The 27,068-nt window shown below is 30.0% G+C and overlaps 1 protein-coding gene across 3 annotated transcripts in view; it reads right to left on the bottom strand.

Annotated features, from left to right (window-relative positions):
- The window catches only part of LOC107439669 (micronuclear linker histone polyprotein), a 37,692-nt gene continuing 10,624 nt past the window's right edge, over positions 1-27,068 (bottom strand). The window contains exons 3-4 of one of the 3 annotated variants that reach the window (XM_016052338.3): positions 19,913-20,017; positions 1-1,018 (exon numbers count right to left, since the gene is read on the bottom strand). In XM_016052338.3, coding sequence (XP_015907824.2) covers positions 791-1,018; positions 19,913-20,017 — 333 coding nt within the window. In that variant the 3' untranslated portion in view covers positions 1-790. Of the gene's footprint in view, positions 1,019-5,361; positions 9,542-18,942; positions 18,970-19,912; positions 20,018-27,068 lie in introns of those variants that run through there. The other 2 variants (XM_016052337.3, XM_043054929.2) reach the window with 2 other exon arrangements.

Genomic DNA, 27,068 nt, shown 5'->3' with positions numbered 1-27,068 from the left:
CAGAAAGAAAAACATTTTATTTTATTCTCTATTATAAAATCTACAATATATTAGAGATATAAACATAATTGAGAGATTGAACATTTGTAACATAATTGAACGTAGTAGTAACATCATAAAATATTAGAAATAGAAAAACCATGTTAATATATCCGAAAAATTGATAAATAAAAGCTGATAAACTTTCGACAAACGATGTAAAATTCTGATGGAATCATTACAAATCGAAGGCAATTACAATTATCATATCGTATTAAATGTACAGGAATCAATTTTAAAAACCATAAGGTAGCGCCGAGAAACACGTGGATTTAATAAAAAATAGTTGATGGTAAAACTAAATGTTTTTTTATCAATTAAGAAATTTTCAGAAAAATAAATTTCCATTTTTTTTTTCTTCTTTTTTACAAAAATGAGTCCAAAAAGTAAAACCCTGGATCGACCCCAGAATATAATTTCTAAGTTAGAACAGCAATCCCTATGATTCCCGCGAATTCTTAATAACGAGTTTAATTGAATTAAATTATCAAGCCTTGACGGTTAAGAAAATTAACACTAAAAAACATTAATAATTTATACTATATTATAAAACACTATCTATCCCAATAAATTTCGTAATAAAAAATAAGAATAAGCAATGTGAAGTATCAAAAGTTAATCATTGTTTCCCATTTTTTTTTCTTTCTATACCAAACATTCACATTTTGTATGATAATATTTCAGGAAAGTTAAAAAAAAAAAAAAAATTCTGAAATTTTACGAAGCCTGATAACATGATTTGTAAAGATTATTAATAGTCTTCAAATCGAGATCGTATACGCTTAGCCAAACGCATGTCCGTCATATGACTTCTGTGATTGGTACAAAGAACAGCAGAATTTTCAAACAAATGAACGAGATACATTTCTGCAGCTTCCTGCAATGCCTCAATCGCCAGAGCCTGCCATCTCAAACCAGGTATATTTTCAGTGATTTTCCTTACGAGAAGAACAAAAGGTAATTTTGGTAACAGGAGTTTCTGAAAAAAAAAGTCATTTTTAACTTTCGGAGTAATTTTTTACAACAATGGATATAAATATATCACTCATTGAGTTGTTCACAGAGTTGAAAAAAGAAGAGAAAATTTTTCATTTTTTTGGTTTGCTTTAAACAAAAGGTTAAACCAAAGCAAAATTAACCAAACTATTAGGAAGCATTTAACAGACACCTGTTTTAACTATTGGTTAATATTTTGAATGAAGAATAAAAAAAATATTCATTTTTGTGAATTGGAAAAAAAATATTATTTCCACTGGTGTCTTCCTTAAGCGCTTTTTAAAGGGCTACCCACGCTGCTTGCCCTTTGATCCCAATAAAAGACCCCTTTGTAAAAATAAGTCGCCATCCCTTAAAAGCAATTCATATTCCATTTTGAAAAAAATTAATTTACTATTAATATAATACTACACTTATCTGTGTTTATAGGTTTAATTCTGATTACCATTACAAATATTTCTTGGGAGGGGGGGGACATCAATAAATTTTTTTTAACCATTTTTAATACCTTTTTTTTTTTAAAAAAAATTTACCTTTAATTGTTCATTTTTCTCATAATTTTCAGTCTAAACTATAGAAAAAAGCTTTCAAGTCGTTTTTATCAATTAATCATTTTTTATTAGTTTCCTTTTTTGGAAAGAAAAAAAAATATGCAGAGAGATTGCCTTTTAATTATTTTTTATAAACTAAACGTCTTCTCGTATTTTGATAATGAGCGAGAATTACTTTCTGAAATATGTGTTTGATGTTTATTTATCTTCATGTGTTTGAATGTCATTTTTTTCCGCTGTGAGATACAGAACATACATCCAGCAAACAGCGCATGCTTAATGAAGAAGTTGATTTCTTTACGTACGGAAAAATCTGTAAATGAAATGACGTTTCGATGACTCGATTAAGTTTCTTAAAGTGGCTATTATCCCACCAACGGCTCGAAATAAAGAGCAAGAAAAACGGTAGAGCCGCACTGAAATTCGAAGTTACGAATTGAATTTGTTCAACACCTTACATAACTTTTTTATGACCCCCCGTTCCGGCTCTATGACAAACATTAGGGTTTTCTTTTTTTTTTTAAAAAGCATGTTTCCACAGCTGCAAAAGTGGAACGATCGGATTTGGACAGAAAGAAGCGAGGTTCTTTGTTCTTACACGGAAACCCACACGACTCTGATGCACATTATTTATTCTCTGCAGAGATAATGGGAAAACCTGAGAGGGAGTGAATTTTTTACAAATTGTTTTATCTATACCCAGGGGGTCTGTCCAGGGTAAATTTACTACTACTTAGTGGTACTTTTACAACTTCAACTTCAGGAAAAACGGTAGTTACAGAAATAAAAAAGCAAGTTCTCATGCAAACGCTGTTCTCGTTGCAATCTATGGAAAGGAAGGGAAAGGATGGCCTGGCAGGTAGGGGCACTGGGTCCATGTCGAAGAGTTCGATCCCAGCCGGCCGAAAACTCCCCGTGTAATAAATGGTGACTGATGAGCGGTAAATCTGTCGAGTCGCATTTCCTCCATGTTCCCATAACAAATCAATACCTCTGGGGGTAGGGTACTGATCCAGGAGTTTCCTTGTCTTCTGGATTGGTTCAAAATTACAAGGCTACGGAGTTGAACATTAGAAGTCGTAAACTAAATATTGGGTCGGTTGATCAACGATGAATAAAATAAAATAAATGGAAAGGAGGAGTTTTTCTGGCAGCAGTCTTTTACGAAAAGGTAGCACGTGTTTGATGAGATGATAGGCCCAACCGCAAAGCGAGATTTTTTTTTTCGCTGAGTCTTTTCAACTGAAATGTGACGAGGCTCTCCCTTTCTGAACTTCACAGGAAATCGAAATTCGAACATTATTTTAAACACTATTGTAAATTTATTCTAACAGACATTTATTTTTTTTTATGATCCGGTTGAAAAGTTTCTTTCAATTAAAATAACTTTTACTACTAGTACTGTTAAATTCATGTTTTTATCAAATTCAAGTTGAAATTTAACTATGGACAATGATTATGAATTTTGAAAATATGGGGAAAGCCATATAGAAATTTACCAGTCAATTGTAGTGAAAATTTTTGAAAATATTTACTTACTTTACCATATTTTTGTGTTGATTTTTTAATATTCACAAATTACGTCTTAAATTTTCACAAAATAGGTACCTCTAAAAAAAAAACTAGACGGACCCCTGATACCACAAATAATAAAAATTGCATAAAATAAAATGGAACAGAAGTCGGAAAAGTGGAAGATATTTGTGATCGGAAGATCGTAAAACGGGTCCGAAATTAGCAAGTCTTCCGATGAAACCGAAAGAGTTGGTAATACCATTAACATTCACTTATTTCTATTTGACATGGTTTTCTTCAATGACTTTGTTACATTTGGTCCATCGCTATAAAAGCTAATAAGTTATTTGAGATAACTTAGATACAGCTTTTTTTTATACTAGTGTCATAGCCTAAATGAAATGATCCTAAATGCTTAGTAAGCACCTTTTACTTTACTTCGCTATAAAAACATATCAAGTTGTTAGGTTTTTTTCTCTCCACTGAATCAGAGTTCCATCCATCTGAATTGAATAGTAAGTTCCATATTTGATTATCTCATTCTTGAGATTAGCTTTGAAAAAGGGTCCCATGCCATCAAGAACAAAACACTTAATTCTAGAGATGGAAAACTTGGTTTGAACTTGCTATTTTAGAATCCGGAAACATTTTAGGAAAGACTTCTGTAGCAGTGTCACTAAATACAAATGGGACAATACATTCTGCTACTGCTAGAATAAGTAAAGTTTCTGTTGCAAATAACTATCGCTTTCGGTAGTTCTTCTGTCATGAGATGCCATGATATCATAGTAAAAATATTTGAATTTTAAAATATGTGTAATTCTGTAGAGCCGTCAAGAAAAGCTTTCAGCTGATTACAAACATTACCAACTTTTTTCACAAGAGGGGAGGGCAAAGTAGCATAAAGCAAAGTTGGCTTGGTATTTAAAATCTGTGTCTCCTAAATATCATATTACTGTTTTGTAAATAAAATGTTTATAGATTTCAATTATTCTACTATTTAATTGTCGCAACACTTAAACAGCACAACATCTATGAGAAGCTAGTTTATTTTTTTATGCCACAGCAAATGCAATAAAACCAAGATTCTAGAAACTGGCTCTTGAGAATTTTTACTGGCTCATAAAAGTTTTGTATGTCCTTGGTTATAAAATTTCAAAGAATAATAATAAAAAAAAAAAAATAGCACATATTAGAAAGTTTAACTATTAAAATTTTTTTTAAGAAAATACGAATGGAAAATTGAAACGGAATTGTCAGGGTAGCCACTCAAATCTGGAAAGAAAAAAACCCTGTGTTTTCCCTGTAGATACTCGTATTAAGCACAATATATTAAGAGGAAACACACTACCACTGCGCTTTTGTGTGTGCTATATTGTTATAACTATACTAAATTAAATTACTGGAAAAAGTTAGAGAAAAAAGGTACAGCTGAGCACATTTCAAACAAATAATGATAGAGTAAATTAAATAGTTTGGTATAGTTAAAATATCATCCTTAAATATGCCATAGACTGCGTTTTGAGTGGTCACCATTTTTTAAAAGATGAAAAAAGGAACAAAATCCCCTGTTATTTTAGGTGATTTTTAAATTCCCTGTATTTTTCAGGTTTTCCCTGTGAAGTGTCAACCCTGATTGTGTGAAGGCCAAATTCTATGTGTTGATCTAATTCCATTAAAAATTACAGATATGCTGGGGGGGGGGGAATTCAGTGAAAAAAAGATACTACAGATGTCAGTTCGGGGAATATGGGATGTTGCAAAGATAAAAGGGGCCACATTTCCGTGAAGCAATAAGAGGTGAATTTTTTGAAGCATATGGGGCATCATTTCAGAATGAAAATATTAATGTTCAGTGGTGACCACTGATTTTGCTGAAAACAAGTACATATGACAGGGTGCGTAGTCAAATCTCTCAACAAAAAATAAACACCTTTAAAGTACTTTTCAAGCACTTAAAAAATCTTTTTAAGCACTATATACTTTAACAAAATGCAAAATTATTTTCAAAGAATTTGCATGATCATGATAAAATAACTAGTTTCTGGAAAAGAACTCTTATCTATAGTGGATTTATTCTCTTTTTTTATTGAATTGATATAATCTATTTTAAAAAAGTGGGTTTGACATTTTCATGAAAAGAAAGAAAATTTGACAGTATGAGTAATGTGTGTGAGTAATATGTTTAGCTCAAGGTTTTAGCAACACAGTCAAAATCTCTTAAATATGCTCCTCTATTCAGTTAATAAAAACATCTATATAAGTATATAAAGTTTTTATTTACTAATTTACTCAACAAATACAAAACAAGCAACAACAAAAAAAAAAGATTGTTAAAGACATAAAAAAACATAAAATATAAACATACTGTTCTTGACTTAAAAATCAGTCAAATAAAACATAAACAGGCCAATTATCGTGAACAAAATATAGTCTAATGATCAGGGGTAATTGTGAGCCCAAGTCAAAATTCCGGAAAATTTCTTGAGTAAAAAAAAAAGAAGTTTAAATCGAAAAATTAAAAAAAATTTTAAACAGGGTTTTTTCCTTTTTCTCAATATTTCTTGGTTTACTTAAAATATATTAATTTTACACAAACCTATACCATTTACAAATACCTATGTCGACCTGGAGAAGTAATAAAAATTTACAAATACTTTTTTTTTCTTGAGTTTATGATTATAATAACTATTTACAGATAAAAAATTAATGTTAATCTTGAATATACGCTTATAAAGTATCTGACTCTCCCTTACAAACAAAATAAACTGTGCTTTTAAGTTCCACCTTTGAAAATTAGATTTCCAGAAACTTTTGTGATCAATGATTTTTTGAACCGTCTGAACCCTCAATCTCTGGATCACGGTTAGCAAAAAATCCGGAAATCCGGATTTTTTCCGCAGCACAATCAGCCCTGAATGATGAATCTAGTCATTTTTGGTTAATGATTTTTGTCTTTTTTTAAAATTTAAATAGAAATTAAAAATATTATTTTTTGGATTAAATGAACTGAATTTTTGATGTGAGCAATCCATATTTACCAGCACATAATAATGAGTAAAAATATAAAGAACACTTTTTATGTTGCATGGCAGGGAAATTTTAAAAAACATATTATTCAAAAATAAAAATTTTAAATCAAGGCTCTATAGGAATCATTTTCCAGTTTCATAGTTAAAAACAATGACAAACTTATTTTCTTAAGTATAATTGCGAAGTTTAAAGATAGGTATGTAAATCAAGAATCATTAAAATCACAACATAACACATCATTAAAATAACTCAATATTTTGCTTTGATGGGCACAGCACAAAAATTTCAATCACAGTACGATATATACAGTATAATTTCATTTCACCTGTAAAATAACAGTTTAAAAAAGACAATCATTCATTTTCAAGCCCTATCAATGTAATATTGCCTGGATACCGAGAGAAGCAAATGCTAATTAACAAAGTTTGGTAAATTGTGGTTTTGCTGTTATCTATTGCAATTAAATATGAAGCACTTAAATTGGTTTACACATAAAAAAAAAAATATTAATGTATATGTAACTCACATGATTCTTATATAGCATCTTCATACAGTTATCTACTGACAATATGCTCTGATATCTTACAATAATGAAAAACATATGAATAAAACATTTTATTTCTATTTCATTAAATATTACTTGGCTGACATAAAGGTCATTATTACACAACTCATATAAGGAATTGTACTCAAAAGATGAACTCATAATGTTATGAATGACAGCATAGGACATTTTTCAAGTCTCCAAGTTAAATAATTTCTTTTAAAGAAATAAAAAAAATCATTTTAAATTTATAAAGAGCAATTCTATAAAACTCTAGTATTAAAGCAAGATAACTATAGTGTAGAATTCAAACACTGCAACACCAACTTTACAACTAAAATTTTGTTTGCAGGAAAATGGTTCCCAAATATGTACTTGACTGCCCAGAAGCAGAAAGTGCCTAAAACTGTGACGTACGTCGCAGAACAAATGAAGTCCTGCAGAACAATTTGTATCTTGAAGTGACAGCGTTTTCCTGCGAAAGCAAGCCGTAAAAGAATTAAAATTCTAAGATTTTGTGAATCGTGGGGATTCACGATTGACAGAATTGTTTTTAAAAGACCAAATGCTTTCGATATAGATTAAGAAGTTGTTTGAACAACAGACCAGCGAATGTTTGTGTTTGCAAATGGTGCCCCATCTGGGTACTTGTCCCTTTGAAAGACATTTAAGGCAGCTCTTATTTTAATGTTCGGACCTTCATATCATAGTCATTTTATTAATAATTCATCATCGTCATTAACAAAATTTTGTACTTCAAAAGTGATTGAAAAAGTAACAAATCAAGAATGTTTGCCTTGGTTTAAAAAATAATGTTGTGTATCTGTGTATGATCCTGTATTTTAATAAATGAAAATATAGTATTTTAACGAAAGTTGACTTTTTTTCGATGTGAAATGCTTGCAGAGCATATGTATAAATTAATAAGTCCTGTTGCAGAACATTTGAAAATATTCTGCTTATGGGCTTGACTGAAATAGGAACGTGCAGCGTACGAAAAAAAGAAAGAAAAAAAAAAGAACCACTCTGAATAACTTTTGATCTGACGGTCTAGGACTAAATCTCAATGATTTGAGGGGGTCACCTCAAATATACTAATTAATTAGTGCAGATGACATTTTAAGTTATGAAATCACAAAAACGTACTCTCTCTCCTCATAGGGGGTAGCCGCAATCTGGGAAATATGTCCCTCATAGTTTGGTCAGGATATCGATGCAAAGTTTGGATCTCTTAACTTTACTTTTTGCTAAAGATGCAAAAATGAACAAAAATGAAATTTTTAATGAAGAAAAAAAAATTAAGCAACGCATGCCATGTAAATTAAAATAAAATGCTATTTTTCTACAATATTTAAAAATATTGAAGAGATGAAATGATCCCACTTAATTAATAAATCAAAATTATTAAAGAATAACTTGCCACTAATATTAATACGCAATGCAAATTAATTAGAAAAAAAAGTAAACCACCAGATTTGATCATAAAATTAAATGCTAAAATTTAGTTAATAGCTAAATGCTAAAGTTTAGTTTAGCACCATAGATACTAGTTAATGAAAAATATATAAATATATCTTTTTAAAAATACTAAATCATACCACAATAAATATATTAGCATTATGAATTCAATAAAAACTAAAATCTTATTTACTCAATTAATTAAATATTTCTTAACAAATTAACATAGAATTGTTCTCTTAGTGATATTTTTTTCCTATTTTTTTAATTAAAATATAAAAGCAAATTTGTTCAAAAAGAAAGCAAATAAAAAAGATATGACCCGTTATTAAGAAAAAAAAAAATCAAAACATAAACATTACAGAAAGAAAAACATTTTATTTTCTATTATAAAATAAACAATATATTAGAGATATAATCATAATTGAGAGATATAAAAAGCATTTATGATTGAACGTTGTAGTAACATCATAAAAACTTAGTAAAATATTGGAAATAGAAAAACTATGTTAGGAGAGCCGAAAAATTGATAAACTTCTGATTAACAATCAACCAACGATGAAAAATTCTGATGGAATCATCACAAATCGAAGGCTTTGAAAAGAGTGGTGACTCCCATTCGAAATTATCATGTCATAATAACTTATTAAATATACAGGAATCAATTTGAAAAATCAAAAGGAAGTCGCCAAAAAACACATGGACTTAAATAGTTACTGGTAAAACTGAATGTTGTTTATCAATTAAGAAGTTTTCAGAAAAAAAGTTTTTATTTTTCACAAAAATGGGCCTTAAAAGTAAAACCCTGAATCGAACCCAGAATATAATTTCCAAGTTAGAACAGCAATCCCTATGATTCCCGCGAAATCGTAACAATGAGTTTAATTTAATTAATTTATCAAACCTTGACGATTGAGGATTAAGAAAATTAACACTAAAAAGCATTAATAATTTATAAATTATAAAGCACTATCCATCCCAATAAATTTCTTAATGAAAAATAAGAATAAACAATGTGAAGTATCAAAAGTTATTCATTGTGTTCCCTTAAAACATTCACATTTTAAATTAAAATAATTTTTTAGGACAGTTTAAAAAAAAAAAAAAAAAAGCCTGAAAATTACAAAACAAAAATAATTTTATGAAACCCGATTTGTAAAGTTTACTAAAAGTCTTCAAATCGTGATCGTATACGTTTAGCCAAACGCATATCCCTCACGTTTAAAGTCACACGACTTCTGTGAATGGTACAGAGAACAGAGTCTTCAAATAAATGAACGAGATACATTTCTGAAGCCTCCTGCAATGCCTCAATAGCCAGAACTTGCCATCTCAAACCTGGTAGATATTGATCAGCGATTTCCCTTATTACACGAGCAAAAGGTAATTTTGCTAACAGCAGTTTCTGAAAAAAAAAAATAAATTTCATTTTTAACTTTTGGAGTATTTTTTTAAAACAAGGAAGATTAATAAGATAAAAATATATCACTCATTGAGTCATTCACAAAGTTGGGAAAAGTTTTTTTTTTTTTAACTGGCTGTTTTTGGTTTACTTAAAACAAAAGGTTAAACCAAAGCAAAATTAACCAAACTATTAGGAAGCTTTTAACAGACATCTTTTTTAACTATTGGTTAATATTTTGAATGAAGAATCTAAAACTATTCATTTTTGTTCCACCAGTGTTTTTTCTTAAGCGTTTTATAAAGGGCGGCCCATGCTGCTTGCACTTTGATCTCAATAAAAGCCCCCTCTTAGCCCTTTCTGTGAAAATAATTTGCCATCCCTTAAAAACAATTCATATTCCATTTTGAAAAAAATTAATTCACTGTTAATATAATAATTACATACTGGTACAATTATCTGTGTTCATAGTTTTAATTCTGATTACCATTACAAATACGTATTTACTTTATTAGGATAATTCTCAATTGGTTAAATTTTTTAAATAATTTTGGGAGGGGGGAATATCAATAAGTTTTTTGAATGATTTTAACTATTTTTTAATACTTTTTTTTAAAAAATTTAGCTTTAAATGTTTATTTTTCTTATAATTTTCAGTTTAAATTGTAGAAAAAAAGCTCTCAAGTAGTTTTATCAATTAATCATTTTTTATTAGCTTCCTCTTTTGGAAAGAAAAATATGCAGAGATAGCCTTTAATTATTTTTATAAACTAAACATCTTTCTCTTATTTTGATAATGAGCGAGAATTACTTTTTGAAATACACACATAAAATAGTATAAGAGTGTAATTTAAAAATTGTTAAAGACAAAATTCAGTTATTATATTTAATATTACACATTTGATACTATGTGTATAGTGATTTATTCAATATTCATTATTTAGATACCCTTAATAAAAATAATTGATGAACACAGACTTGCAACTACTAGAGATCTACAAAAACTTGATAATTCATGTTAAAAACCATGCTTTAATATTAAAGTTATTCTAATTTTCCTGAAAATAAACAATAAATGCACATAAAAATTAAGTTACATTACTACACGTAGAATAATTTTCAAACTTGACGTTAAATGAGTAGTGAGTTAGTATTTAATAACCCACACATTTTTTTTTAATTTTAAAAATGGGCAATAACTAATGAATCACCTTCATTAGTTCTGAGTTCATAAAAAAATTGTTCTATCTAGTTTAGAGCTAGAGCAAGTTCTTCAGCTGATTTACTTTTCAGTTTTACTTTAGTATTTGTAGTGAGTTAGTATTTAATAACCTACACATTTTTTTTATTTTAAAAATTGGCAATAACTAATGAATCACCTTCATTAGTTCTAAGTTGATAAAAAAAAAATTGTTCTATCTAATTTAGAGCTAGAGCAAGTTCTTCAGCTGATTCACTTTTCAGTTTATTTTAGTATTTGTAGTGAGTTAGTATTTAATAAAACACATTTTCTAAACATTAAAACACAAAAAAAAAAAAATTACAGTATTCTCTTGATATCTAGAAAACCTATCTAGTTATGAAAAAAAAAAAAATTTTTTTTTCCTTGGCATTATATATCCACCTAATGTTAATTTAAATTCTTACATCGAAGAGTTTCTCCTCCAAACCTTGTTATTACTAATTTTTTTAAAAATAGAAAATTAATTTTTTCGGAAAAATCACAATATAAGTTCAAATCCATTATTTTCTACTAAGTGCATAATTCTTTTCGTCTTTACATTTTAAAAATAAAATTATCACTGTTGTATTGAGACTTCTAGTCAACTATCATTACATATATATACAGTTGGACTTCTATTTATTTATAAATATTTCTTAAAAAAGAGCTTTTGGCAAAAACAATTTAAAAAAATTCAATACTGAATGGCTCATACTATTTTTTAAATTAACAATTACTTGATTTAATTCTGTAAAAGGTAATTTAAAACTCTAATGAATTTAACTATTATTTAAGGTTATTGAGTGTATTTTTCTTAAAAATTAAATAAATGTTATTTGTAATAGTAGGGGAGAGGGGGGGCACCTTTCAACAGTTTTTGCTAAAGAATTATTTTCTAAGTTTTATTGCTTTCAAAATCTAAGCTCTAATTTTTATTTACTAAATTGATATTCGGGGTAACCTCTCAATTTTTCCAAAGGTCTAAGCCAAAGACAAAATACCTAATTTTACATATTTAGTGAACCACGTATTTTGTTGAAATCTACCCCTCCTGGGGGGCAGTTTTCAACAGGTGGCGGGGCACATTTCAACAATCGAAGAGAACTTAACAAGATCATACATTTTGGAAAATGAACTTTATTCATAAAATAATTATAATAATGAATCAACATATTGGATTGGTTTAGGTTTTTTCTACATTTTGTCTTTAATAAAATCAAAATTTACGGAGAATGTCACGAAAAATACAGCTAGAGCTGTTCCGCCTTTTAAACTTGGTTGAGGCAGTTTCATTTTAATGTCATTTCTTTCTATACTACTAATATCCTCTTTTTCTGCAAAATAAAGTGTTGATTATCATGCAATGGTAATGCGTCCTCGCTCTCCAAAAACTACCTACCCCACCTAACGAGCTGCTCCTAGCTTGGCAACAGCATTCGGAGCTGTTAAAACTCCAGTTTCATTCAAGTTATGTATTTGATCAACTGTAAAATGACCAGAAGTAAGAGCTCTCTCATAATTGTTGAAAAAATTTTCAACATTTTCTTTTTTAAAAGCTGTAGCTCTTGTGAAGCTGGTGTTTTCAGGTTTTCCTTAAAGTAAGCTGTGGGTGACGCTTCATAAAACCTTTAACCCAGTCAATTCCAGACGTTTCATTTTTGTCCCAGCTACTTGGAATTTTGGAGTTGAAACGCTTAGCGTAATCATAGGCAAGTTGTCAAACTTGCATGTAAGTTACACTATAATTGAGAATTGAACAGGTAATTATGTATTTACAAAGCCGGGTTTCTTGCTGGATGTCGAAAACTTTTTGTCTTGTGTATTTAGAACTGTAGCATTTTGTGTTAGTTGTACATTGTTTGGTTTCACCAACCAAACAATTATTTGACTTTCTTTCTTTTAATCTATAAAATAAAGCTGAAAAGTCCATTCCATTTTTATATACTGTAAGAAGGTAAAATAACAGGACTGAGCATTTTATTAAATATAATGTTACATCGCATTGTAAACTTTTCAATTTTCTTAAAATTAAATTAATTTCATTCTAAATCGAATTTTCGTGAATATTTTCATAAAATTTTTAAAAAACTATTCTATTGAATAAATTACTTGTTAATAAATTCTATTTTCAGCAACAATGCAACTAATGGAATCCTGATTTTAAGCTTTTAAAAAAATTCAATTAATTGAAAATTTTTTCGCTAGCATGCTTCCTTGAACACATTCACATGTTTTTCAAAAAGTTTAGTATAATGCCTTACAGAAAAAGTTGAGTATTTTAAATGTAACAACTGTAATTAATGGGCTTTTTGCAGACTAGTGACTTTTGCAAGATTACTTAACAAAAAAATAAAAAGCCGAGGCACCTTTCAACACTGTTGAAATGTGCCCTCTTAGCTCTGTTGAAATCTGGCCTTGGTTAAGACATTTTGGTTCAAGTATTATCAACCACTTTAGAAAAAGACTTTTTACTAATGATTAATACAGTTAGAAGCAGAATTAAATGAACTATCAGATGAATAAATATCACTTACCTTGTTAAAAGATTACTGGTAGATAAACAGTTTTAAAATCAAAACTGTCTTTTTACTTTTTGGAATGTTAAAGCATGTTCCACAGAGTAACACAACAGTGATAAAAAGAAAGTGTTTAAAACTAAATGTCAACAGTTATGCATAGTTAAAGCTTATTGTCTGGCACATTGGCCAAACATTAAGCAATGTTAGAAGACAAAAATTCTAGTTGTTGAAAGGTGCCCCATGTTGAAATCTACCCCCCTCTCCCTATATTCAACAAAACATTAACAAGATTAATATTGATCATACCGAATTTATAAAAATATGTAAAGAATTAAGCAAACTTTAATAATTTTTAAATGCAAATACAATGAGTATTGAAGTTAAAAATTTTTTGTCAGAAGTAAATTATTATATTGTCCCAACACTCATAATATTTAACAAATCTGTGATAATTAAATTTTTTTATATCAATTGTTTTAAATCAAATCATTAAGGGATGAATTAAAGTATTTTTGAATGACAAATCTGAAAAACATAAGATTTTTTTGCTGCTTTAAAAATTCTGAAAGCCCCTAACTTCATACTTATTTAAAATCTTGCCTCTAAATATTACTAAGATTCTTCCTGAAACAAAATAAGAGCACTGAAAATTTTGAAAGTAATAACACAATAATAAAATGCAATAAGTAAAAAAAGTATTAGTAAAAAAAAGTAATAAAGTAAAATAAATGTCAATATGTAATTAGTGGGTGGTCCCTCAGATAAAAATTTACGCTTAAGAAACTCAATTAATTCTTATCTTTATTAAATTAAATGAATAAAAGGGAGGTGGAAATTGAGGTTATGAAGCTTTGTGATTCTTGACTGCTCTGAGGATCAACATGAAAATATGTATTTAGTGAATGATCCCCAAGTTAATTCCAAAATCATGCTATTCTATAAATAGAATAGAGCAAGAAGGCCATTAGCTTACCATTGACGAATAGGATGGCACTTCATTAACGATAAAATTAAGAAGAGAAATAAAATTTTCTTTTGCTTTGGCAATGTTTAGTTGGTCCCCGAAAATTCAAGGGAAGTTTCAGTTCCATTTCAGAGAGTGGAAAATGAAACCTGATATTGAGAATAACTTGCAAAATGAAGCAGAGTTGCACGTGAGAGTGCAAGAATCCTTCCTACTGAATCCAGAGCAACCCCCCACATGGCAGTAGCTTGGTTGCCGCAAAAGTGCGACTTGACGATACCCTCGGGGGAAAATATCCTTTTTTGGGTCAGATCGGCAAAATTTAAGCCTACTACTTCAATTTGGAGCATGTAGGCGTAGGTTTCCACAATTGGCGCGAATTGGAGCAGCACTTGCAACACTGGGAGACCTAAATCCATGATTTTTTTAAAAAAAAATAGCAAAAATCATGACATTTCATGACAAATTTTGTTCAATACTGAAATTCATGACTTTCAAGGTGCGCGGATACCCTGTATAGACCGCATAGAGCCTGGCGATAAAAAAAAACTGTCTGCTTTACTGAGACAAGTGCAGATGTAGGCAAAAGCCTGTTAAAATCTTGATTGCTTCAACGATTACCTAATCAAATGCAAGCAATTCCAGCTACTTCTGCTAATGAGTTCAATGGCCCACAAAATATCTGATGTAATGTCGGATTACACTGCAAACGCTAAGGATTTAAAAATGGAATTTCAAAAATTTAGGTTATTTTACTAGAAATATTAATATGTAGAAACAAATAATCGAATTAAATGTAATAGTTGTCAAATTTCTTATGCACTCGTAATCAACCATTTTACCGAAAACGACAAGCCCTTCAACAGATAACACCAACACTCAAAAGTTTGACATTAAGTCTACAAAATGCCCCAAGCTTGTGCTTTTTGGGAAAACCAACTGACCAAGTATGTCCAATGATGAGCCATGAAAGCCATAATAACTGTCCTTTTTGTTTATGAAAAATCATTAGGATTAAAATTACTTGCTGAAACAAGTGTAGATTTAAGTATTATACCTATCTTTTTTTTGGAATGCCAGAAACCTACAACTATTTTGAATTTGAGAGTTGCTAATGGACCAAAAAACAACTATTGAATTTAAATATAGGTTTACACCATATTTCTCCATGGATATTTTAAAATTGCAAAAGCTAAATTTGCATATTTAGTCTTAAAAGATTAATGCAGCCCTTCAAAAAGTAGTCCATTGCACATGGTTAAGAAACCAGGGGGCTCATGGCGACTATCCAACACTTAACGCATGGGTCTGCTTAGGTTTTTCTATGATGTACCTATTTTGTGAAAATTTAAAGAAAATTAAATATTACGTTAAAAAATCAACACAAAAATATGGTAAAGTAAGAAAACATTTTCAAAAATTGTCACTACAAAGAAAAATTATTTATGACTGGAATTTCTATACATTTCCCCCCATATATTCAAAAACAGTTTTGCTATTGTAAAGTTTTGGGCTAAAAATTGTACCCAAATTTCCAAAATCCATAAATATCATTGTCCATAGTTAAATTTCAACTTGAATTTAATAAAAACATGCATTTAACAGTACTAGCACTATATGAGAAAATTTTCAACTGGGTCATACAGAAAAAAGTTTCATGGAAAAAATGGCACATAAAAAAATAAAGGTCTGTTGGAATAAATTTACAATAGTGTTTAAGATAATGTTTGAATTTTGACTTCCTGTAAAGTTTATAGAGGGAGAGCCTCATCGTTTCATTTTTAAAAAAACTCAGAGAAAAAAAAGCTCACTTTGATATGGTGTGAGTGACTGGTTAGTCTTACAGTAATGCACAATCTGACGTGCTACCATTTCATGGAAGAAAAGGAGCTTTTCTGGCAGAAAAGCTCTTCTTTTCTACAGATTGCAACTAGAACAGGGTTTACAAGAGAACTTGCTTCTTTATTTGTGAAACTACCGTTTTTCCTAAAGTTTAATTCTGTGAAGGTACTGCTAAACGGTAGTAAATTTACCCTGAACAGACAATGCCAAGATGGTTACTGATAATTATCCAATAAGACACATGATTCTTCAACAAATTTGTATGGTAAATGTATATTTTCTTTTCTAAGTCATCTTTTCATCAGGTCCCCATGAATAAAGAAGGTACTCAGAAAACTGCAGTTTTAACGCCATTTGGTTTAGTTAAATTCAATTGCATGCCTTTTGGTTTAAGGAATGCTATCCAAACTGTGCAAAGACAGTTTTTTAACAGACAGAAATTTGAAAGGTTTAAATTACTGCTTTAAACATACAGATGACATTTTGAATACATGGCCACCAGCTGATCACCAACACTATATACATTATTAAATTAAAATTTTCACAAGAGAAGGGAGTGAAGTGACATCACTTATTTCTTAAGGTTAACATAAGCACTCAAAGAAGAAGTAAATTTCTCTTTAACTTAAATAAGATTTAAGTGTTCAAATTAGGCTTGGTTTTTAATATCTGTGTCTGTTACTGCTTTGTAAATAGAAGGTACATAGCTTTCATTGATTCTACTATTACATTATTTGTCACAACAATCCAACAGCCAACATCTAAAAGAAGTTAGTTTTTTTTTTTTAATGAAATCAAAATTCTAGAAATTGGCTCTTGAGAATTTTTACTGGCTCATAAAAGTTTTTTATGTCCTTGGTTATAAAATTTCAAAGAATAATAAAAAAAATATGGTAACTAAAACATATTAGAAAGTTCGACTATTAAAAATTTTTTTAAGGAAAATATGAATGGAAAATTGAAATGGAATTGTCAGGGTTGCCAATCAAATCCGGGAAAAAAAAATTCCATGAAGATCTTATACACAATATATTAAGAGGAAACACAATACCACTACTCTTTTGGGTGCGCCACATTGTACTAACTATTTTTAATTTAATTATTGGAGAAACTTAGAGAAAAAAGGTACAGCCGAACATATTTCAAACAAATAATGATAGAGTAAATTAAATAGTTTAGTATACAGTGTTTTCACTACAGTGCGAGAATCTCGCATATTTTTTTTCTTCCTCGCATTAAAAAAATATTAAGGCGAGGAGCTCGCGCACCCTATTAATGAATTTCAAAATGCATGAATCTAGTGAATTTTGGAAAAAATTTCGTCTTCCGCCATTTCGAATGAAATCCGCTTCGTTTTTCTTCCCCGATCTTTCATTATTTTCAATATCGGTCCTTGTTATCTAGCTTCCCTATTTACCATTATAGTTCAGAACCAGAGCCCCCTCCCCCCGAACCCCTTTCAAAACACATTTTTCTGCAACCACTTGTTTACCGTAGTTAAGGTTTCTTCATGTAAAACGTTTAAATTTTTTGTGCCTGAATGTAAGATGGACAAATACATTGTTAAGACAAATGTCGGTAGAAACGGTAAAAACGAAACAAATAGGGATATTCAACGGATATGGATCAAATACTAGCATGAAGTATGAACTTGGAAAAAACTTCAACGTACTTCACGATTTTATAGCAGAAAAAATTTAAAAGCCTATGCTGGCGGATGTAGAGGATAGGAAAGTGTGTGCACAATGCTACAAATTTACTTAAGTGTTTTCGAATAATTCAGCATCTGTTGCAAGGTCATTTAGCACCTAAAACCGGACTAAGACAAAATATCGTAACAGATTGAGCATTTGAGCAACCTAATGAGAATAGCTGATGAAAAAGTAGATATAGAACATTTTTCATATGATGATGCAGCAAAAATATTTAATGCTTTAAAAATTAGAAGATGTTAAAAATGTATTATAATTAAGGAAATATTTTCTTCCCAGGTCTATTCTTTTTTTTTTTTTTTTAAATTTTTAGAAATCTCACGTAATTTTTTGAAATCTCACCCTGTTATTGAGAAAGGGTGAGATATTCTCACCCATTTTTTTTCTGTAATGAAAACACTGGTATAGCAAAAATATCATCCTTAAATAAGCCATAGACTGCACTTTGAGTGGTCAGAATTTTTTAAAAGATGAAAAAAGAAATAAAATTCCCTGATATTTTCCCAGTTTGTAAAGAAAAACTAAAAATTCCCTGATATTTTAGGTGATTTTTAAATTCCTTGTATTTTTCAGGTTTTTCCTGTGAAGTGGCAACCCTGATTGTGTGAAGGATGTGTTGATCTAATTCCATCAAAAATTACAGATATGCTGGGAGGGGGGGGGGATTCAGCGAAAAAAAGATACTACATATGTCAATTCAGGGAATATGGGATGTTGCAAAGATAAAAGGAGCCGCATTTCCGTGAAGCAATAAGAGATGAATCTTTTGAAGCACATGGGGTATCTTTTCAGAATGAAAATATTTATGTTCAGTGGTGACCATTGATTTTGCTAAAAACAAGTACATATAAGAAGTTACATACATATAAGTCTACGGTATTATATTGAGCACCTTAAAAAAAAAAAACTTTTGAAAACTTTATTGTGTGTAAGTTTCAATTGAACAGATTTTGATTTAAGTTCAATTGACTACTAATGGTACCAAAAAAAAAATAAATAAAACAAAATTCAATATAAATTACTAATTAAAATCAAAAATAAAAGTTGTGATCGCCTTGTTACGATCACTGGTTACCCATTGGTGAAATGCTCTTTCTTTCTGAATTGACTTAAACGCCACAACATTTCAAATCCGGGTTTAAGCTGAGTCTAAAAATTCATTAGCAAAAAAGCTAAAATCAGAAAAAAAGTTTTAGCAAAATGCTAAAATGCCATTAGGCTTATAAAATTACTTTATATCAAACAAGTACTGTAAGTTATCTGACAAAGAATAGCTTAATGTACAAGAATATCAAAAAGAATACCTATAACAAAAATCATTNATTTATCAAAACATTTTGGTTTATAATTAACAATCTTCCTTTCTTTCATGTTTGCCCATTTTACAAATGCTTCTTGAAAGTTAAATGCACTTTCAGGGCCCTCAATATTAATCATTAATAATCTAGCCATTTTTGTTGATCGCTATGCTTCATCTCGTTTGATCACGTTTTTTTTCGTGAACGCTAGCGTCATGGTTCTTCTTGCGAAAGATATTTAGATTTTTCCTTCTTGTTTGATCAAGTTTTTTTCATGGATGTTAGCGTCATGGTTTTTCGCGGAAGCTTTTTTTTTAATGGAATTTAGTAAAATCCTTTAGCAAAAATGCGAAAATGCTTTGTTGAATTTTAGCATTTTTGAGGGGTCTTTTCGCATTTTGCGAAAAAAGCTACCGTAGCGGAAACCCTGTTTCAAATCATGGGTAGCAAAAACTGTCTCAATTGAAGTTTGACGTCGGATTGATTTTCATATCCTGCCTATGTACGAGTTTCAAGATGTCACAAAATACTTTCCCTTCTTCGGCATTCAAATTTATATTGAAATCACCGTCAAGTCAGTCATTATATGTTAATAATAAAAAGAATATAAAAATACTTTAAATTATTATTATGTAAATATATTTAAAATGTTTTCTAATGAAAAGAAGAAGAGCAGCGATCGCCATAGCAACGCATGTGCACTGTTTACTCTTGAACGCAGTTTAAAAGTATGCGGACGCCATCAAATCCAAACCAAGACCCTTTTTGCCAAAGGGGTCATAAATAATAATAAAATAAATAAAAAATATCAACTTACAGTTTCTTTTTGGCATATTTGAATTTCCTTTATAGCTTTATTTCCCCTTCTTCTAGGCATACCAGATTTTCTACGTTTTGAACCAGAGGGAACACTTGGTGGGACCTGGAAAAAAATAATAGTACCAAGGTAAAAAAAAAAAAAACTAAATTTTTAAAAATTCATTCTTTTAAAAATCTTTTCAAAAGTTGAATTATTGGTGATCTACAGCAGTGGTGCGCAAACTTTTTTTGACTGCGACCCTTTTAGTAGAGGGAAAATTTTTGGCGACCCCTAGAGATAAATGTTCACAAATAAGATGTATATTTCGCGCATTTCTTTCGTTTCATCGAATAAAAACATCATCATATTTGACTCATATTAATTTTATTTATAATTTTAAGAAAATACTTTTTGTATAACACAAAAATCAGTAAATTGCCCTTTTATGAGATGTATGTGGCTGCAAGTTTCTAATTATCTCATCGATGTTTGGATGTATGTTGCTAATTGCAATTCGCATATCATCTTCAGGGTTTAAACAAGAGCGGTATTTAGTTTTTATTGAAACTAGTTTGCTAAATCCAGTTTCACATAAATTCGTTGATGCAAATTGTATTAACACTCTGATGGCATTCTTGCATAAAATGGGATATTGTTTTTCCACCGATAGCCAAAATTTTTGTCAAGGCTGAGTCTTAAATTGATTTCGACTCAGTAGTTCTCACTAATTTGAAGAGTTGAACTGCATATGTCAAAGGAAAATGGATCACGAATCCAACAAAGATTTTCAGGAAAATCCTCGAATCTTCTCGAAAATGTTTTCTTTAACTTTTCAATGTGATTGGAAACGATGTTTTTAAATGTAAATATATCTATATTATTTTCCTTGATAAAATCGTTAAAGCAAAGGGAACATGGTGTTGTTTTTATTCAGTTTAGTTTGCCAGAGACTAAGCTTATTCTTAAATGCTTGAATTTTACTGGCTGCAGTTATGATAGTTGAATTCTCACCCTGCGAGCTCAAATTTAAGTCGTTAAGTTTTTCGAAAATATCAACTAAATAGCTCAGCTTCCCTAGCCAAACTTCATTGATATAATAACATGCCAATCTATGTTTCTTTTCGATTAAATATGTGTACACTTCATTTCTTAAATCAAATATCCGTCTTAGTATTTTCCCACGTGAAAGCCATCTGACTTCGGTGTGTAACAGTAAATCTCTCATACGTTGAGCCAATCTCATTGCAAAGTATTGAAAAGAGACGGCTGTTACATTTAATGTAGTTAATTGAACTAACAGCGTCTTGCAATACGTTGTGCAACTCTTCACCCATATCTTTTGCAACAAGAGCTTGCCGATGAATCATACAGTGATTAAATACCATATGAGGCGCCACCTTCTGAATTAAGCCACTGAGCCCTTTATTCGAACCTATTAATGCTACAGCACCATCAGAAAGAGTGGACAGCGTGAAATTGCAATTAAACAGGGAGTGACGGCGCTTCACTCTTTATATGTACACTGTATGGTATGCAGCATGCAGGGATAATGCATTTCATAAAAATTTGGCGACCCCCAAAAAACTTCTGGCGACCCCCACAGGGGTCGCGACCCCTAGTTTGCGCACCACTGCTTTAGAGNATCCATATCTTTTGCAACAAGAGCTTGCCGATGAATCATACAGTGATTAAATACCATATGAGGCGCCACCTTCTGAATTAAGCCTCTGAGCCCTTTATTCGAACCTGTTAATGCTGCAGCACCATCAGAAAGAGTGGCCAGCGTGAAATTGCAATTAAACAGGGAGTGACGGCGCTTCACTCTTTATATGTACACTGTATGGTATGCAGCATGCAGGGATAATGCATTTCATAAAAATTTGGCGACCCAAACAGGGGTCGCCACCCCTAGTTTGCGCACAACTGATCTACAGCATTACGCAGGGATGAAAGTATCAGTTAGCAAAAAAAGCTGAATTCTACATAAACGCAATCAAACATTATGAAATTAATAAATGTATGGAGTTTAAAAAGCTTTGAAAAAAGCTGAATTCAGAGTAAAAGCTGAAAACTTTCATGCCTGATTACATGAAAACAACTTTATAAGAACCCTGTGGCGGAATTTTCTCGAGCCATCTGCAACAAAACACTCTAGCACTATGATCCTTCTGCAAGACACTTTTAATAATAACAAACATGTTACTAATTTAAAATAACAAAAGCTCTGTGTTTACAAAAAAGAAATATATATTTTTTTTAAATAAAACATGTAATAATTTTTTATTCAAATATTATGGTTGATATCCTCGCATTTTGCGGGGGGGGGGGACACAAATTATTTTCTTTTTCACATTTTGTAAATAATTATCATAAAAAAATATATAATAAAAAAATCATGAAATCCATAGTAGTAGGTGCCGAAATAAAAGATCGGCGACGAAATTATGCAAATCGGGCTCCTCAAATGCATGTCTTGTTTCTAGATTCCGTTGCTGTAATAAATTATGCACAAAAAATATGGAAAAATCAATAAATGCCAAAAACTCAATAGAATTATTGCCTGAAAAAGTAAATACTCAAATGCATGAATTTTTTCCCCTTATCGTCTGAAATATATCGCAGTGTTTTCACTACAGCGCAAGAAAGCGAGAATCTCGCATACTTTTTTCTTTCCTCGCATTAAAAAATTATTAATGCGAGAAGTTTGCGCACCCTATTAATGAATTTCAAAATGTCTGAATCTCGCGAATTTTGGAAAAAATTTCGTTCTCCGCCATTACGAATGAAATCCGCTTCGTTTTTCTTCCTTGATCTTTCATTATTTTCAATATCGGTCCTTGTTACCTAGCTTCCCTATTTACCAGTATTGTTCAGAACCAGAACACCCCTCGAACCCCTTTTTCTGCAACCACGTGTTCACCGTAGGTAAAGGTTACCTTTACAAATTAACTAAGTTTGATATAAATATTATCTAAACATAATTTATTTACAATATGGCGGGCCAAAGACATTTTACTGGAGAGTGTTTTTTAATCTATTTAAAAAGAATTATCATAGATTCAGAGATTAGCCGATCTAAACTAAAATGTGTTATGGAATGGATGATAGATACAGTGTGGTACTAAAACCAGCAAAAATTTGTCATTCTTAAGAGAAAAATGAGGAATAGGGCAAACCGTGGAAAAGAAAACAAAAATCCATGAAAATACAAATTTTATTCAAAAGTCTGAACTTGTTAGAACACTCAACATCTCATTATAACCACAAAATGAAAACACAGAAAACATGGTGTCTAACATTTCTATACATTGATCTCACAGTCAGCTACTCTATGATTACAAAATAGATCATGCATGATTACTATGTTGTTGATGCAGGGTTGGCAAGATTTTGCCGCAGGTGGAAAAAACCATGGTAAATACCGGTAAAAACCGTCCTGGCAAAAACAGGTTTTTGCCAAGCAAATTGGCAAAAAGTGGCAAAAACCTATATTTTCCAAAATGAGAGGACAAAAACACATTTTTGATACAAAATTATTCCTAAAATTGAAATATATACTATAAATATAAATAATTACAAAAAAATTAACAAAATTATTATTCCATAATTAAATGATAATGTAATAATATATCATTTTAGTAGTTTAAAACATTATTGATTGGAAAATTTGTGATTATTCTTTTTTTTCCAGTGAAATGAACTTATTTTAAATTAATATAACTATAATTTAAAACATAAAATATCTATCAATATGTGTAGTTAATTATTGTACAAATAATAATTTTTTATAATAAATAATAATATTATGCAAATAATAATATTTATTTATTTGTAAAAAAACATTTATTTTAGGATTCTAAAATGAAAAGAGATCACAAACTTTCAATCTTTTAAAAATTATTACCATTATATTAATTATTAATATGTTAAAAATAATTTTTTCATGTAATGTATCAAAATTATTATTCCTTATGATTGATTTAAATTTGTTTCAAGTATTTTGTAATAATATTTAATCAGCAATTTAGATAATTTGGTTTTTGCCGGTTTTTACCAGTTTTTGCCGGTTTTTACCAGGTTTTTGCCACTGTCCTGGCAAAAACCCCTTTTTGCCGGCAAAAACTCCAACCCTGTGTTGATGTGAATAAATAATTTATAAAAATCACATGAAAGAGATTAAATTAATTTGCGAAACTACAAAATTCCTCTCTACAAGATTTGCCACAATTACGAAAAATAATGAATAACACTAAGGCATAAAAACTTGATGATGTAAAATAGTTAATTGAGTTTCCATAAAATGCCTAAAATCTGAAAAGGTTTGAAACTTGAAATTCTGAAGGTAATGCTATTTGCTTCCAAAAGTAAACCATGAATAACATAACTAGAAAGGTGTAGGCTTGAAAGTCAAAATCTTTCTTAAATTGATTATTTTCAAATCCACATTCACAGAAAATGAGATGTTTAATGACAAACAAAAATCAGGACAATTACAGAAGGATTATATGAACAATTAAAAACAAATACTTTTGTCAGCATGAAGAAAATAGATATTTAAAAAGCCAATGTATAGCAAAGAAGAAAAAAAATAGATAATCTAAAAGCGACTGACATTTTACCCCGTGGCAGAATTTTTTTGGGGCTTTCTGCGATAAACCTCTCTAGCACTAATAATATCTTTCTGCATGATACTTTTAATAATAACAAATATACATGTTACTAGTTTGTAGTAACCGAAGCATCAATTTTTTTTAAAAAAAAAAAATCTCATCGCGTCAACTTAAAAAGAAACTTTTTGGATAAATAGAAGCAATGAAGAAAAACTAAAAGACAATGGAAATAAAAATATGGCTACTGAAGCTGGCGACTTCAGGAAGTACCAGCTCCAGAAGCCATAAAAACAAAACCCTTCCTAAACGACTTTAATTCTTCTTTTTTTTTATTGTAATATTATGGGTGATATTTTCGTATTTTGCAGGGGAAAAACCAAGGTTAGCAAGTTTCTGTCGAGGTGGTTAAAACCACTGGAAGAAACCAGTTAAAACTGGCATGACAGAAATTCAGAAAATGACATAAAAGTAAGTACTGAGATTGACATCCAATGGATAATTCATAGAAAAAAACAATTAAATGTTAAACAAAGTACAATTTATTTACAAAATTATCACCATTCAAAATCAAATATTACATTGTCTGCACTCTGCATTAATCTATAACAAAAGACAAGTTTTTATGCAGTTTCTAAACCAAAACAATTTCTCAATTTGCTATGAACGAACAATAAATTTGAGAAAATTCTCTTAAGTCCATGCTAGCAGGCATTGCCATCAAGGAACAAGCAAGATTTGTGAAACTTTCTTCTATTGCATATTTTTTAAAACTGGACAGCCATGTAGCAGCTGGGGAAGTTGTCAAAACTTGACTGGAAAAATAAGTTTCAGGAAATGGGGCCGATTTGTTATAAAGATTTGATATACTGCGCTCTTTATATTTAATATAAACAAAATAGTTACAGTTATATGGAGCTACATTTTTCAGTTTACTTAAACAAAATGTCATTAAGCACTTACTAGAACAAATATAGACATTTTTTTAGTTTCTGCCAGTTTTTACAGGTTATTACCAGTTTCTGCCACTGGCATGGCAAAAATCAGTTTCTGCCCGCAAAAAGCCAACCCTGGGAAAAACACACTTATTATTTCTTTTCTGCGCATTTTGTAAATCATCATTACATTAAAAAAAAATCGAGAAATCAGTAGCAGTAACCAACGAGAAAAAAAAAGAGCGACGGCGAATCAGACTCTAAAAAAAAGGTTTACTAAATGCGTGTTTTCATTTCGAGATTCAGTTATAGTAAATATCTTATCAAAAATATCAGATTTTAAAAGCTATGTGGAAATTAATAGTATAATAACCACCTAAAAAAAAAGAACAAAAATTTCTGCGGAAAAGAAATCCAAATTTTTTATTTCATTATTCTCAAACAAGAACTGAAAAATCACAAGTGTTTTTTTTTTTTTCCCATTCTGATTAGCGAGAAACACCAAGTCTGATTCTGCACTCGATCTTTTTTTTGGTAATAACTGTTATGGATTTAACCTTTTTTTTTTAATATGATGATTCACAAAATGCAAAAAACGAAATAGTGTCTTTCTCTCCTAAAAATAAGAGAATATATCCCATAATTTTAGTATGTAAAAAGTAGTACCTACTTATTCAATTAAAAAAATTATTTTATTTGATCTCAAAAGTTATTGTTTTTGGAATCTAACGCTTCCATAACTTTAAACTAGTAACATGTATATTTGTTAGTTTTAAAAGTACCTTGCAGCAGGGTGTAAATGATTTTAATCAAATGATTTTGATTAAAATCATGATTTAAATCAAATGATTTTTTTTAAAAAAATCACTGATTTTAATCAAATTAGATATTTATAGAGATCAATTATCTAATTAGACAGATAATTGTAGTGTATCAAATGTTGTCAACATCTGGAAAAATTTAAAGGAAACTCTGAAAGATTCTAATAATAATTGCTGCAAAAATTTTTTTACTAAACGATATGAACAAGCGTTAACACCAGCTCATTTCCTAGCTTACCTCTTGGACCCTAATTCTGAAGTACAATGTTTAACACTAAATGAAAAAGATCAAGCTGTAAACTTTGTTAAAGATAAGTATGGAGAAACCTCCTTATTAAGTATTTTGCTAAAATTCATTGTACGCTCTCCTCCGTTTAATGGAACTTTGTTTGATAAAGAATCTCTAGAATCTTTAAACATTTTGGAATGGTGGAAATCAATTGCGCTTCTAAAGAACTGTGTAGGTCAAAAAGAGTTTGATGCAATACAGTTGTTATGTACTGCAAAAGGAACAACTGCAGGGATAGAGAGGATGTTTTCCACTTTTGGACTTGTACATACTAAACTACGGAATCAATTGGGTGTAGAAAAGGCAGCTAAATTAGTCCTTATGTTTAAATCTTTAAATAAAACTAATTAAATGATTGTTTAAATAATTTGATATTGTAGATGTAGAATTAATAATTATCACATATTGTTTGATAAACAATTTCTTTCTTGATTTGTAGTTTGAAATCACTTTGTTATTGTTTATTTCTTATTTCACCTTTTGCTTTTAAATTATTAAGAAATATTTTGTTGATAATGGTTA

The sequence above is a fragment of the Parasteatoda tepidariorum genome, chromosome 4, assembly GCF_043381705.1.
Source record: "Parasteatoda tepidariorum isolate YZ-2023 chromosome 4, CAS_Ptep_4.0, whole genome shotgun sequence".
NCBI lineage: Eukaryota > Metazoa > Arthropoda > Arachnida > Araneae > Theridiidae > Parasteatoda > Parasteatoda tepidariorum.
The sequence above is the reverse complement of the archived record's forward strand: the minus strand, read 5'-3'. Positions and strand labels throughout refer to the sequence as shown.